Below are 14,184 nucleotides of genomic sequence, written 5' to 3' on the forward strand. Positions count from 1 at the left end.
AATGTCCTGTGGTGCCTCTCCTGCTCCAAGTCGGCCCGTTCGACGTCCTACCCCCTTAAGTCAGAATGTTGAAGGGGAAGAACATACAGTGGCATACGCCTCCAGACAGTTGAATAAGGCTGACACTAATTACTCGACAATGGCAAAAGAAATGTTAGCAGTTGTTTACGGAATCTCTTATTTTTTTTGCTATTTGTATGGTCGGAAATTCAGAGTAATTACAGACCACACATCTTTAAAATGGTTATTAGGGGTCGATTAACGAGATGGGTGTTAAAATTGAGTGAGTTCGACTATGAAGTAATTCATAAGGCAGGAGGCAAACATACTTATGCAGATATCCTAAGCAGGAGCATACCAGTTTTATCAAGTAGTTGGTGAAAGCTAGAAAGATTGAATGAAGGTACAATCAACCGACAGTGAGTGTCAGTTATTTCAAATGGAATCTCAGTTTGAAACGCAAGACTGCCTGCTGTGCGCAGCTACAGAGTGCATTGTAGTTCCTGCGGTACTGAGAACGGAAGTGTTCGTCAAACACACGACCACTTTTACCAGGTTATGGAGGAAGAAGATCAACTGGTAGATATTTAGCTGAAAAATTTTGGTGGAAAAGTCGTAGCAGTGATGTAGAACAATATATAAGAAACTGCGTCCAGAGTATACAAGAGTAGACTGGAGTCGTCATAAAATTCGGTTACAAACACTACCAGAAGCTGACAAATCACCTTATATGCTAGGATGGGACGTGTTAGGACCTTTTAATAGAACATAAGCTGGTAATAAATATGTGCTTACGATGTTAGATTATTTTTTGCGATATTTATTTATGGTTGCCATTCCAAATCAGAAGGCGAGTACGGTAGCACAAGCCATGGTAAACAACTGATTACTGAAATTTGGCGTACCAGGAGCGATTATTACAGGTCAGCCTACTGAATTTGTATTCGAGCTACTGAAACAGTTATGTCGCTTAATGAAAATTAAGAAGTTACGTACCAGTGAGTTCACGGTACTTAATCTAAGTTGTTAAGCCATTATGTAAATTCACTGCATTCATACTGGGACGTATATTTTAAGTTTTGCCAACAGCATATACACTCCTGGAAATGGAAAAAAGAACACATTGACACCGGTGTGTCAGACCCACCATACTTGCTCCGGACACTGCGAGAGGGCTGTACAAGCAATGATCACACGCTCGGCACAGCGGACACACCAGGAACCGCGGTGTTGGCCGTCGAATGGCGCTAGCTGCGCAGCATTTGTGCACCGCCGCCGTCAGTGTCAGCCAGTTTGCCGTGGCATACGGAGCTCCATCGCAGTCTTTAACACTGGTAGCATGCCGCGACAGCGTGGACGTGAACCGTATGTGCAGTTGACGGACTTTGAGCGAGGGCGTATAGTGGGCATGCGGGAGGCCGGGTGGACGTACCGCCGAATTGCTCAACACGTGGGGCGTGAGGTTTCCACAGTACATCGATGTTGTCGCCAGTGGTCGGCGGAAGGTGCACGTGCCCGTCGACCTGGGACCGGACCGCAGCGACGCACGGATGCACGCCAAGACCGTAGGATCCTACGCAGTGCCGTAGGGGACCGCACCGCCACTTCCCAGCAAATTAGGGACACTCAACCGTCTCCATGAAGCTGGGCTACGGTCCCGCACACCGTTAGGCCGTCTTCCGCTCACGCCCCAACATCGTGCAGCCCGCCTCCAGTGGTGTCGCGACAGGCGTGAATGGAGGGACGAATGGAGACGTGTCGTCTTCAGCGACGAGAGTCGCTTCTGCCTTGGTGCCAATGATGGTCGTATGCGTGTTTGGCGCCGTGCAGGTGAGCGCCACAATCAGGACTGCATACGACCGACGCACACAGGGCCAACACCCGGCATCATGGTGTGGGGAGCGATCTCCTACACTGGCCGTACACCACTGGTGATCGTCGAGGGGCACTGAATAGTGCACGGTACATCCAAACCGTCATCGAACCCATCGTTCTACCATTCCTAGACCGGCAAGGGAACTTGCTGTTACAACAGGATAATGCACGTCCGCATGTATCCCATGCCACCCAACGTGCTCTAGAAGGTGCAAGTCAACTACCCTGGCCAGCAAGATCTCCGGATCTGTCCCCCATTGAGCATGTTTGGGACTGGATGAAGCGTCGTCTCACGCGGTCTGCACGTCCAGCACGAACGCTGGTCCAACTGAGGCGCCAGGTGGAAATGGCATGGCAAGCCGTTCCACAGGACTACATCCAGCATCTCTACGATCGTCTCCATGGGAGAATAGCAGCCTGCATTGCTGCGAAAGGTGGATATACACTGTACTAGTGCCGACATTGTGCATGCTCTGTTGCCTGTGTCTATGTGCCTGTGGTTCTGTCTGTGTGATCATGTGATGTATCTGACCCCAGGAATGTGTCAATAAAGTTTCCCCTTCCTGGGACAATGAATTCACGGTGTTCTTATTTCAATTTCCAGAAGTGTATTACTCATAAATTCGTACTGGAACTGGCCTCTCGCCGTGCTAGGTGGTATATGGGTGGAAAATGCCATCACCTTTTGATGTAGTTTAACCTAAGCTGGGTCCACAGGGCGAACCAGTGAAAAATTTTGTGAAGAAATTGAGAGTAATTTGGCAAAGAGTAAAGCGTGCCAACACAAAAGCTTTCGAGAAACAAGAACGTCTTGAGCATTGGCGGAGTAAACTGCCACAGTACAGGATTGGACTGTAGGTATTACTAGCTAAATTTCATGTAGATGCATGTATAGTATTTTTTAAATGCTTAGGTTAGTCTTATTTTTCATTACTTATCATGTTCTGTGTTTATATACTTGTATAAAGGAGGGAGTGCATTATCATAGGCATTTGGTACGCAAGAATAGGTTCTGAAGATAGCAGTAACCAAGAAATCTGTGAAGAAAACAGACTGTGTGAAAATTAAGTTGGTTACCCAATCGCACAAACTGATAAGGACATAGGCAAGCTGCACTTGGTCAAACAACCGAATGTTACTGGATTTGTCCGCAGTACAACATGGCAACACGGGCTGGGAGCGGGTAACACTACACCTCAAAGGACAACGCAAGATCACCCACGCACATGGGTCGCACAGTCCGTTACTGACTTTAAGTGCTCGCCGCTACCTATGAATAACAAGCGAATTCTGATACACCTATTCTTTGTTAGAGGAAGGTCAGAGAGAATGTACTTCCAAAACGTCGCTACCACTCCACGGTTAGTGTACAGCGAGGGTTTTACTGTGTCAAATGAGAAACATGTTACACTTCGATAATTTTCAACTTCCGTGAACCTTGCAGTTTAGCTATCACAATGGAACGACTAATTGTTCAACATTAAACAAAATAATTTCTCCCTAACAGTAAACATTTTCATCCAACTGTATCCAGCGATTAATTACTTAATTATAACTATTTGTCGTTGACACAAGGATAGAATTTACATAAATCCTCCGTACAGTGTCACCCAAAGTAAATGTGGCATGGAAACATTGCTACTGGGAAAGACAGTTACTCATGCATACTCGGAGAAATTATGTACATTACCTGTGATCAGCCATCCAGGTAGGACGAATTTTAATGCAGTCAGAGTGTAGTAATTCATCATTTTTGTCGTAGATGGCAAGCCAGAAGGGCATGCAAGCGTCTCCCTCAACAGGCTCCTCTTCGGATCCCTTGTTCCAGCCGTTAGGGTACTCCTGACGAGGGAAACTGACTTTGGTGCGGAAGCAGCCGCCTGGGTGTTCCGAAGCGGACCAGCGGACAAGCGGTGCTGCGTCTGAAATTGCATCGTTAACAAAAGTGGAAGTTAGTCCCTTTCTGTTTCATATTTCTCGTGTTATGAGACTTGAAACAAAAATTCATTGTGTATGTTTGTTTTCTTCTAGACTCCCTCCACTCCTATGCTGATAGCGAAAATATAACATTTGTAAACAGCTTACTTGTAATGCGAATATGAAACAGATTATTCCACGATACCTGTTAGAATTGTTACTAAGAAGAGTAAAAACATGATACTGCGCTTAATTTGTGGTTTTTGCTGACAGTGATAGTCAATCAGGGAAAATGGTGAGAGTTCTCAACACGTAAATAGCAGTAATATTCGCACAATTAAAATCTAAAACAAAATGAACGCACCCGTTTCTGCGACGCTATGTTTTTACTTCTTCACCTGAATATTTATCCAATGTGTAACAGCCACAGAACAAAATAAAATACTCAACCTTCTGGGGTTTATCTATTCGTTGCTTTCTGAAAGCAAGCCATCTTATGTGTCTAAAGTAAGTCGTAGTTACAATACATTCAATATTTTAAGTGTGCTATATGCGATTTGTTCTTTTTATTTTGCCATCGAACTTAAATTTCTATCTACGTAAATTTAAGGGTTCGTTATGGATGTTCACTTAAATATAATAGAGCTATTATTGCATAAAATACTTTCAGGCACCAGAATACAGGTTTCAAATGTCGTTATTTAGATAGGTGGGTGTGGTATATAGTTGCCTGTCCAAATATGCCATGTGCGATGGACAAACTTCTTCACTCAATTCGTCTACGATTAAGAATTTAACGAATGAACTGGTACTCAAAAGTGTACGTCTGAACTTCGAAGGAAAAGTAAATGGCGTAACAACTACAAATGACATTTGAATCGTTAAATGTTTCGACTGCTAGACCAATAAGCAATTTTCCGCTTCCCTTATTTATCATTTATCTGACACAGTTGTTGCAGTGATGGAAGATTTTCACTTGTTTGCTTGCTCCGTGTAGTGTGTTCCGCAGGCTCACTGCAGGGTCTCATCTGCGGAACTGATTTTAATTGTGAGTACTTAGCATTACTTATACATACAGATTAATTTCCAGCCTATCCTAATGAAATTTAAAACATTTTTACTGGATAACTTTGACTGTCGAGACGAAATACTATTATTTTAATTCTACAATATTTTTTATCAACACCTGTCAGTTGAAAGACGTCTTCTGTGACTACACTGCATTGTACTAGCAGCCGTAATGCCATCGATAAAATGTGGACTACTTCTTTAACGTAGAAATCGTAAAACATACGTTCCACTGTGATTTCTTACGCTGACTACTACTCATCTGGCGTAGCATATGACACCCGGAAGGTACAGGACATTTAAGAAACCCTTTTATAATCTCTGGGGCCACATTTTTTGCACGAAAGCCAGAAAAAAGTGAATAGAGATGTATATTTGAAAATTCTTCGTTTTAGATTTATTAATGAAAGAAAACTACACAAGCATGAATGCACGGTTTCGCGGCGATATGAATTAATAAAATTCTCAAACCAGAAATTCACAACAATGTGTAATGTCCTCCAATTACCCACACAGTATTTATGTTTAGATGAAAATCTTCATGGGACGGTTTAGGCTAAACGTCAGCAGCAATTTTATGATTAATGTGTGCACTGGAATTGCAGGTGATTGCCTGACAGACCTCCCAGCAAGTCTTGTAAGTACAATCTACAAGGAATTTTTTCAAAATATTCTTCCAGTGCGCTCCTGCAAATATGAGGAAGCATGTAGTTTATGCAAGTTGGGGCTCCAGTAAATTTCAGTCGCATTGTTCCAAATAGTCTGGACGATATCTACCTTGACGGATAGATAATAATAGTTTCATGACATTCACGTTCGTCCAACTTCAGTCCTTTGCGTTATTATCTATCAAGCCACATAAAACTGGTCTATGCAGCAGATGTACCTAATGTTCAAATGTTTCGTCAGTTTATCGTACGAGCCTGCGAAACCATTCAGTACCGTCTGGGGTCGTTTGAAAGGATGAGACAGTCCATGATGTGATGAGTGCTTGAGTACGCGGAAGCAAATTGATATTTTGAGCATTTGTTGTGAGTTTCCCATCTGAGAATTTTGGAAAATATTCTTTCGCTAACAACTCAGAAAGAAAGTCGTTCCAGACATATGTTTATATTGACTTTCTTCTAGTTTGATGTAAATATCCGCGCCCATTGTTTATTAGCATATTTCTGTTACGATGTGCTTGCTTCACTCTGTTGTGTAGTGTGCGATGTAACGGACCTTCATGACTGATGAAAACTGCGTAGTCGAGCGGATGAGGATACGAATTTTCGTCAATTGCTGTCTACGGTCTACCTTTATAGGCATCCAAATACTCCCAATGGATCTACGCCGACCTTCAGAATGTCAGCACATCCTTCCTTCCATTCTCCTAGATGCGCTAATGTTCTCTCTGCGGACATTCGAAAACTAGCAGAGAAATACAGTCACCGAGCGAGGTGGCGCAGTGGTTAGCACACTGGACTCGCATTCGGGAGGACGACGGTTCAATCCCGTCTCCGGCCATCCTGATTTAGGTTTTCCGTGATTTCCCTAAATCGCTTCAGGCAAATGCCGGGATGGTTCCTGTGAAAGGGCACGGCCGATTTCCTTGCCCATCCTTTCCTGACCCGAGCTTGCGCTCCGTCTCTAATGACCTCGTTGTCGACGGGACGTTAAACACTAATCTCCTCCTCCCTCCTCCTCCAGAGAAATACAGTCACATTCAAGCTTCGGGTCGCTCCGTTACAAATGCTCTAATGATTCGGACGGAAGGATTCTGACAGGAATAGCTTGCGTATTCGTACACACCTCTAATAGCTCAAGATAGTTCAACAGATTTTGATTTTCCAAAATTTGCATTAGTGCGGAAAAATTTAGTTTATCACCATTTCCAAGATTAAATGGTTTACGCGTTAACATTGTCATCACCGCCATGTTTCTAGAGACGTTAGAGATTCATCCAGGAAACTTTCGTTTTTTACGTACGCCTTCGTTCAAAGAAAGACTAGTCACAATGGAGATAACACAGTGTAGACGTTGTACACGGAAGTTTCATTAAAAAATGAAGCGGATAAATATAGTAGAAAGACTTTTCTTATTTTTTGAGAAACAACTGCTGGTAACACTGGCATGTGACTTATAGCTTTAAATTATCCCTGAAGTATTCTTTTTAACTCCGAACTCTTTGAACAATAATGGCCGGACGGGGTGGCCGAGCGGTTCTAAGCGCTTCAGTCTGGAAGCGCGCGACCGCTACGGTCGCAGGTTCGAATCATGCCTCTGGCATGGATGTCTGTGGTGTCCTTAGGTTAGTTAGGTTTAAGTAGTTCTAAGTTCTAGGGGACTGATGACCTCAGATGTTAAGTCCCATAGTACTCAGAGCCATTTGAACAATAATGGGCAAATTAAGTTTACAGTAATCGTCACAAAGCCAGTTTGTGTGGTTACTCATAGGTACAGTGGCACTTTCAACGCAAGACTCATTGCAGGGGATCTGGAGAAAGGTTATGTCCATGAAATAATAATTTTTTAAACAACAGAACAGTACCACGTTGAGAGACAGTCGTCAACCAGGACTCAAACATATCATTTCCCGTCAAGCACACAGTTTCGTTGTGGTACTGTAATGTTAAGAGAATGAATTTAGGCGATTTATGATACAAAAGCAATATCATTTTCTCATTCCATTCTTCTACAAGAGAATGAATAATGTTAACGAGCTGGTACTCAGTAGCATTCATTACGCTACTGCCACTTGAAGTTGCTGACACTGTACCACGTATCTGTGTGTCACTACGTTTGCACGCGACACATCTTCCAAAAGACGAAAACCGAATTTCGCAGACAGTTTTTCGCTGTCGTGTTTACATATTAAGGCCTGAAGCGGATTTGCTTGCCCAGTTAAGTATGAGGCTTGAAAAACAGCTATTTTAGTTTCTGGTTTAGTCACCACAGTTTCAGTATCTCTAAACTTAAAAATTAGGATAGACAGCTTTATGCACAGACTAATATTTCTGCTTCTCCCTCATTGCACAAGTCACTCCGCTCACGTTAGCTACGGTCGCAGGTTCGAATCCTGCCTCGGGCATGGATGTGTGTGATGTCTTTAGGTTAGTTAGGTTTAAGTAGTTCTAAGTTCTAGGGGACTGATGACCACAGATGTTAAGTCCCATAGTGCTCAGAGCCATTTGAACCATTTTTTCGTTCACGTTAGACGAATATTTTGAAAATAAGACGTAACCTGACAGCCCAAGCCCGTTTCAGAAACGGTTGTGCGTTTACACGGGAATAAAATCGATTGTGGAAGGGGAAAACAGGCAGTTAGAAACGGATTTCTAGATTCGATTTTGGAGTGTTTACATGACCACCAAGAAGCGGTACAGGGAAATTGCTTTACGAAATCCGGTTTCGAGAGCCCTATGTAAACGGTGTGTGTGTATGTGTGTGTGTGTGTGTGTGTGTGTGTGTGTGTGTGTGTGTGTCAGCTAGTAGTAGTAGTAGCGTGGTACCTTGGGCCTTCTGCGGGGGAGAGACGTTGAAGAGTCCCAACCACTCAGCGTCCGGCACTGGCTGCCAGGCCATCTCCACCTGGCGCTGTATGGCGTCCGGGCCCTCCCCATCCAGCGCTCTCTTCAGTGATGATACGGGCATCGTCACATTAGGGAACGCGTAGCCAGCTGAAAAGATGATAAAACATTTAAACTTTCTTTCGAATTATCAAGTCAGTATAAAATGCTGCGAGAGAGAAACCCCGGACTACAAGTCCATTAAAAATAAAAAATAAAAAAGCTGGGCGCAGAGGAAAGGCCACATCTATAGACCGGTGATGCTGTATTGTAACATATCACCCCGGACTACAAGTCCATTAAAAATAAAAATAAAAAAGCTGGGCGCAGAGGAAAGGCCAGATCTATATTATTAAAGCTTGCTAGGATAGATGAAGTATACGTCTGCAGTCACTGCCCTGTGGAAATTTACTGCCTCACCAACACAGTTAGACCGCAATAGACCGGTGATGCTGAACGAAGGTGTTAAAATTTGTTCAAGGGTTCCAAGAAAGTGTACTTCACTACTGGCCATTAAAATGGCTACACCACGAAGATGACGTGCTACAGACGCGAAATTTAATTGAGAGGAAGAAGATGCTGTGATATGCAAATGATTAGCTTTTCAGAGCATTCACACAAGGTTGGCGCCGGTGGCGACCCCTACAACATGCTGACATGAGGAAAGTTTCCAACAGATTTCTCATACACAAACAGCAGTAGACCGGCGTTGCCTGGTGAAACATGTTGTGATGCCTCGTGTAAGGAGGAGAAATGCGTACCATCACGTATCCGACTTTGATAAAGGTCAGATTGTAGCCTGTCGCGAGTGCGATTTATCGTATCACGACATTGTTGCTCGCGTTGGTCGAGATCCAATGACTGTTAGCAGAATACGGAGTCGGTCGGTTCAGGAGGGTAATACGGAACGTCGTGCTGGATCCCAACGGCCTCGTATCACTAGCAGTCGAGATGACGGTCATCTTATCCGCATGGCTGTAGCGGATCGTGCAGCCACCTCTCGATCCCTGAGTCAACAGATAGGGACGTTTGCAAGACAACAACCATCTGCACAGTTCGACGACGTTTGTAGCAGCATGGACTATCAGCTCGGAGACTATGGCTGCGGTTACCCTTGATGCTGCATCACAGACAGGAGCGCCTGCGATGGTGTACTCAACGACGAACCTGGGTGCACGAATGGAAAAACGTCATTTTTTCGGATGAATCCAGGTACTGTTTACAGCATCATGATGGTCACATCCGTGTTTGGCAGCATCGCGGTGAACGCACATTGGAAGCGTGTATTCGTCATCGCCATACTGACGTATCACCCGGCGTGATGGTGTTGGGTGCCATTGGTTACACGTCTCGGTCACCTCTTGTTCGCATTGACGGCACTTTTAAACCCTGCATTTGAGCAGGATAATGCACGACTGCATGTTGCAGGACCTGTACGGGCCTTTCTGTATACAGAAAATGTTCGACTGCTGCCCTTGCCAGCACATTCTCCAGATCTCTCACCAATTGAAAACGTCTGGTCAATGGTGGCCGATCAACTGTCTCGTCACAATACGCCAGTCATTACTCTTGATGAACTGTGGTATCGTGTTGAAGCTGCATGGGCAGCTGTACCTGTACACGTCATCCAAGCTCTGACTCAATGCCCAGGTGTATCAAGGCAGTTATTACGGCCAGAGGTGGTTGTCTGTGTACTGATTTCTCAGGATCTATGCACCCAAATTGCGTGAAAATATAATCACACGTCAGTTATAGAATAATGTATTTGTCCAATGAATACCCGTTTATCATCTGCATTTCTTCTTGGTATAGCAATTTTAATGGCCAGTAGTGTATATAAAATTATGAATGGGGTTTATAGCTTGACGGCTCAAGATCATTAGCGTAGGAGCACAATATTGTTTGGGCAAGGATATAGCACAAACTTGGTAACTACTACGTTTCCTGTACTAAAAATAGTGGACAAAGAAGGGGTTGTTTGATAGGGCTCATTTTGATGCAGGGAGGAATAGCTAATTAGCTGATGGAGAGATGTTTGGGGGGGGGGGGGTAAAATTGGAGATGAAGAGTCTTGCACAGAACACTCTACCGTGGAGATCCGCATCAAAGCAGTCTTTGGACTGAAGGCCACTACAGCAACGAAAATAATTGGGTATTAATGGCGAAATAAAGACGTTTCCTTACTGACTGCAGATATTTAGGTCAATATCCTCAGCTCATAATCTCCTCGAAGGGGAAGGAGGGCCTTGGAGCGATAGTGATAAGGATGTTTTCACACTGAAAGATCTCGGCCAGAACCAAAATCTAGTCGTCTATGTAGCTAGCAGAGTTACTTTATTCATAAATCGTCGTATGATAAGAAGATACGGTCTTCAACTGAAGTATGCCAACGTGGATGTTCAAACCAACCTTTCAGCAAATGCTGCTGTATTTAAATTTGAAAAGATGGGTGAATATCAGAAATCGTTCGTGTTTGGTAAGGGTAAGATGACGATCGTTACTTGGAATCAGAATAGTAATGGTTTTTGGGGTTGCAAGGACGGTAACAATATTTTGCGTAACATAGTACCGAGACTGGTGATTAACATGCCTGATACAGGATGCCAAGAGTCTGTTTAGCAGCTAATAAGACGAGAGTGCGGATCAACAAATACAGGTTGTTTCCAAATCTCTGAATCAAATGTCAAGGAGTGACATATCACGTTATGAGAAATATTTGCTGAGGCTTTCCGGCGACATTAGGCGTGTTTTTATTGAATTCACAGGGCCTAGGACTACAAGATCGCACCGAACTAACAGTGTCAACATACCATTTGTCTGCATCTGCATACTACCTACTCCTGTAATTTGATAGAGTAGGTTTGAACGCGGAAACGTTAACAGTGAGCGTCTTTAAGCGGAGAAAGATATTTTAGAAGCGAATCAGTAATTATAATTTCGCTCGGTCTACGCCCTTGCACGTGGAGCAGCTGACTGGTTATAGGCAACATGCATTGCATACACACGGCGCCTAACAGGGAAGCGTCAGCAAACATTTTGTCTTTAACAAAAATTGTTCCCTATGACGTGATCTGACACCCTTAGACGTTTGACGCAAAGACTTTCAAATTTACGCAAACTACCGTAAAGTGCAAGGCGGACAGTATCTCGTAAAAACGCGGTCTTCTGCCCAAGTGTATTCCCGTACTGAGCGAAGGAAAAATGACTGTCTAAATGTCTCTGTGCGTGCTCTAATCTCCCTTATGTTATCCCCATAATACTTGCGTTAAAATTACGACGGTGACAGTAGAATTGTCGAAGAGCCTTCGTCTAATACAGTTTCTCTAAATTTACCCAATCAAATTTCACTAGAGCAACGTCTCATTTATTACTGAGATTCCCATTGAATTACCTTCATACGTGCTGTACCGACCTGCTACGATACTGGTAGCATGTATCTGAATTCGTTCGATGACTTGTGCCACACTAATAGATACGCGTTCCAAATGCTGCAAGATTTCTCTAGCATTAGTCATACTTACGACTCGTATGCGAGTTCCTTTACAGATGTACACCACATTCCTACCTACATATCGTTATTGTTGTTGTGGGCCTCAGTCCTGAGACTGGTTTGATGCAGCTCTCCATGCAACTCTATCCTGTGCAAGCTTCTTTATCTCCCAGTACTTACTGCAACCTACATCCTTATGACTCTGCTTAGTGTATTCATCTCTTGGTCTCCCTCTACAATTTTTACCTTCCACGCTGCCCTCCAATGCTAAATTTGTGATCCCATGATGCCTCAGAACATGCCCTACCTACCGGTCCCTTCTTCTTGTCAAGTTGTGCCACAAACTCCTCTTCTCCCCAATTCTATTCAATACCTCCTCATTAGTTATGTGATCTACCCATCTAATCTTCAGCATTCTTCTGTAGCACCACATTTCGAAAGCTTCTATTCTTTTCTTGTCTAAACTATTTATCGTCCACGCTTCACTTCCATACATGGCTACACTCCATACAAATACTTTCAGAAACGACTTCCTGACACTTAAATCTATACTCGATGTTAACAAATTTCTCTTCTTCAGAAACGCTTTCCTTGCCATTGCCAGTCTACATTTTATATCCTCTCTACTTCGACCATCATCAGTTATTTTGCTCCCCAAATAGCAAAACTCCTTTACTACTTTAAGTGTCTCATTTCCTAACCTAATTCCCTCAGCATCACCCGACTTAATTCGACTAGATTCCATTATCCTCGTTTTGCTTTTGTTGATGTTCATCTTAGATCCTCCTTTCAAGACACTGTCCATTCCGTTCAACTGCTCTTCCAAGTCATTTGCTGTCTCTGACAGAATTACAATTTCGTCGGCGAACCTCAAAGTTTTTATTTCTTCTCCATGGATTTTAATACCTACTCCGAATTTTTCTTTTGTTTTCTTTACTGCTTGCTCAATATACAGATTGAATAACATCGGTCAGAGCCTACAACCCTGTCTCACTCCCTTCCCAACCACTGCTTCCCTTTCATGCCCCTCGACTCTTATAACTGCCATCTGGTTTCTGTACAAATTGTAAATAGCCTTTCGCTGCCTGTATTTTACCCCTGCCACCTTTAGAATTTGAAAGAGAGTTTTCCAGTCAACATTGTCAAAAGCTTTCTCTAAGTCTACAAACGCTAGAAACGCAAGTTTGCCTTTCCTTAATCTTTCTTCTAAGATAAGTCGTAAGGTCAGTATTGCCTCACGAGTTCCAACATTTCTATGGAATCCAAACTGATCTTCCCCGAGGTCGGCTTCTACCAGTTTTTTCCATTCGTCTGTAAAGAATTCGAGTTAGTATTTTGCAGCTATGACTTATTAAACTGATAGTTCTGTAAATTTCTCATCTGTCAACACCTGCTTTCTTTGGGATTGTAATTATTATATTCTTCTTGAAGTCTGAGGGTATTTCGCCTGTCTCATACATTTTGCTCACCAGATGGTAGAGTTTTGTCAGGACTGGCTCTCCCAAGGCCGTCAGTAGTTCCAATGGAATGTTGTCTACTCCCGGGGCCTTGTTTCGACTCAGGTCTTTCAGTGCTCTGTCAAACTCTTCACGCAGTATCGTATCTCCCATTTCATCTTCATCTACATCCTCTTCCATTTCCATAATATTGTCCTCAAGAAAATTGCCCTTGTATAGACCCTCTATATACTCCTTCCACCTTTCTGCTTTCCCTTCTTTGCTTAGAACTGGGTTTCCATCTGAGCTCTTGATATTAATGCAAGTGGTCCTCTTTTCTCCAAAGGTCTCTTTAATTTTCCTGTAGGCGTATCTATCTTACCCCTGGTGAGACGAGCCTCTACATCCTTACATTTGTCCTCTAGCCATCCCTGCTTAGCCATTTTGTACTTCCTGTCGGTCTCATTTTTGAGACATTTGTATTCATTTTTGCCTGCTTCATTTTCTGCATTTTTATATTTTCTCCTTTCATCAATTAAATTCAATATTTCTTCTGTTACCCAATGATTTCTACTAGCCCTCGTCTTTTTACCTACTTGATCTTCTGCTGCCTTCACTACTTTATCTCTCAGAACTACCCATTCTTCTACTGTATTTCTTTCCCCCGTTCCTGTCAGTTGTTCCCTTATGCTCTCCCTGAAACTCTGTACAACCTCTGGTTTAGTCAGTTTATCCAGGTCCCATCTCGTTAAATTCCCACCTTTTTGCAGTTTCTTCAGTTTTAATCTACAGTTCATAACCAATAGATTGTGGTCAGATTCCACATCTGCCCCTGGAAATGTCTTACAAG

The 14,184-nt window shown here is 43.3% G+C and overlaps 1 protein-coding gene across 1 annotated transcript in view; it reads right to left on the reverse strand.

Annotated features, from left to right (window-relative positions):
- The window catches only part of LOC126185017 (PI-PLC X domain-containing protein 1-like), a 102,567-nt gene that overhangs the window by 69,577 nt on the left and 18,806 nt on the right, over positions 1-14,184 (reverse strand). Inside the window, exons 2-3 of the mRNA XM_049927740.1 lie at positions 8,352-8,519; positions 3,566-3,797 (exon numbers count right to left, since the gene is read on the reverse strand). Coding sequence (XP_049783697.1) covers positions 3,566-3,797; positions 8,352-8,519 — 400 coding nt within the window. The remainder of the gene's footprint in view (positions 1-3,565; positions 3,798-8,351; positions 8,520-14,184) is intronic.

The sequence above is a fragment of the Schistocerca cancellata genome, chromosome 4, assembly GCF_023864275.1.
Source record: "Schistocerca cancellata isolate TAMUIC-IGC-003103 chromosome 4, iqSchCanc2.1, whole genome shotgun sequence".
NCBI classification, from domain to species: Eukaryota; Metazoa; Arthropoda; class Insecta; order Orthoptera; family Acrididae; genus Schistocerca; species Schistocerca cancellata.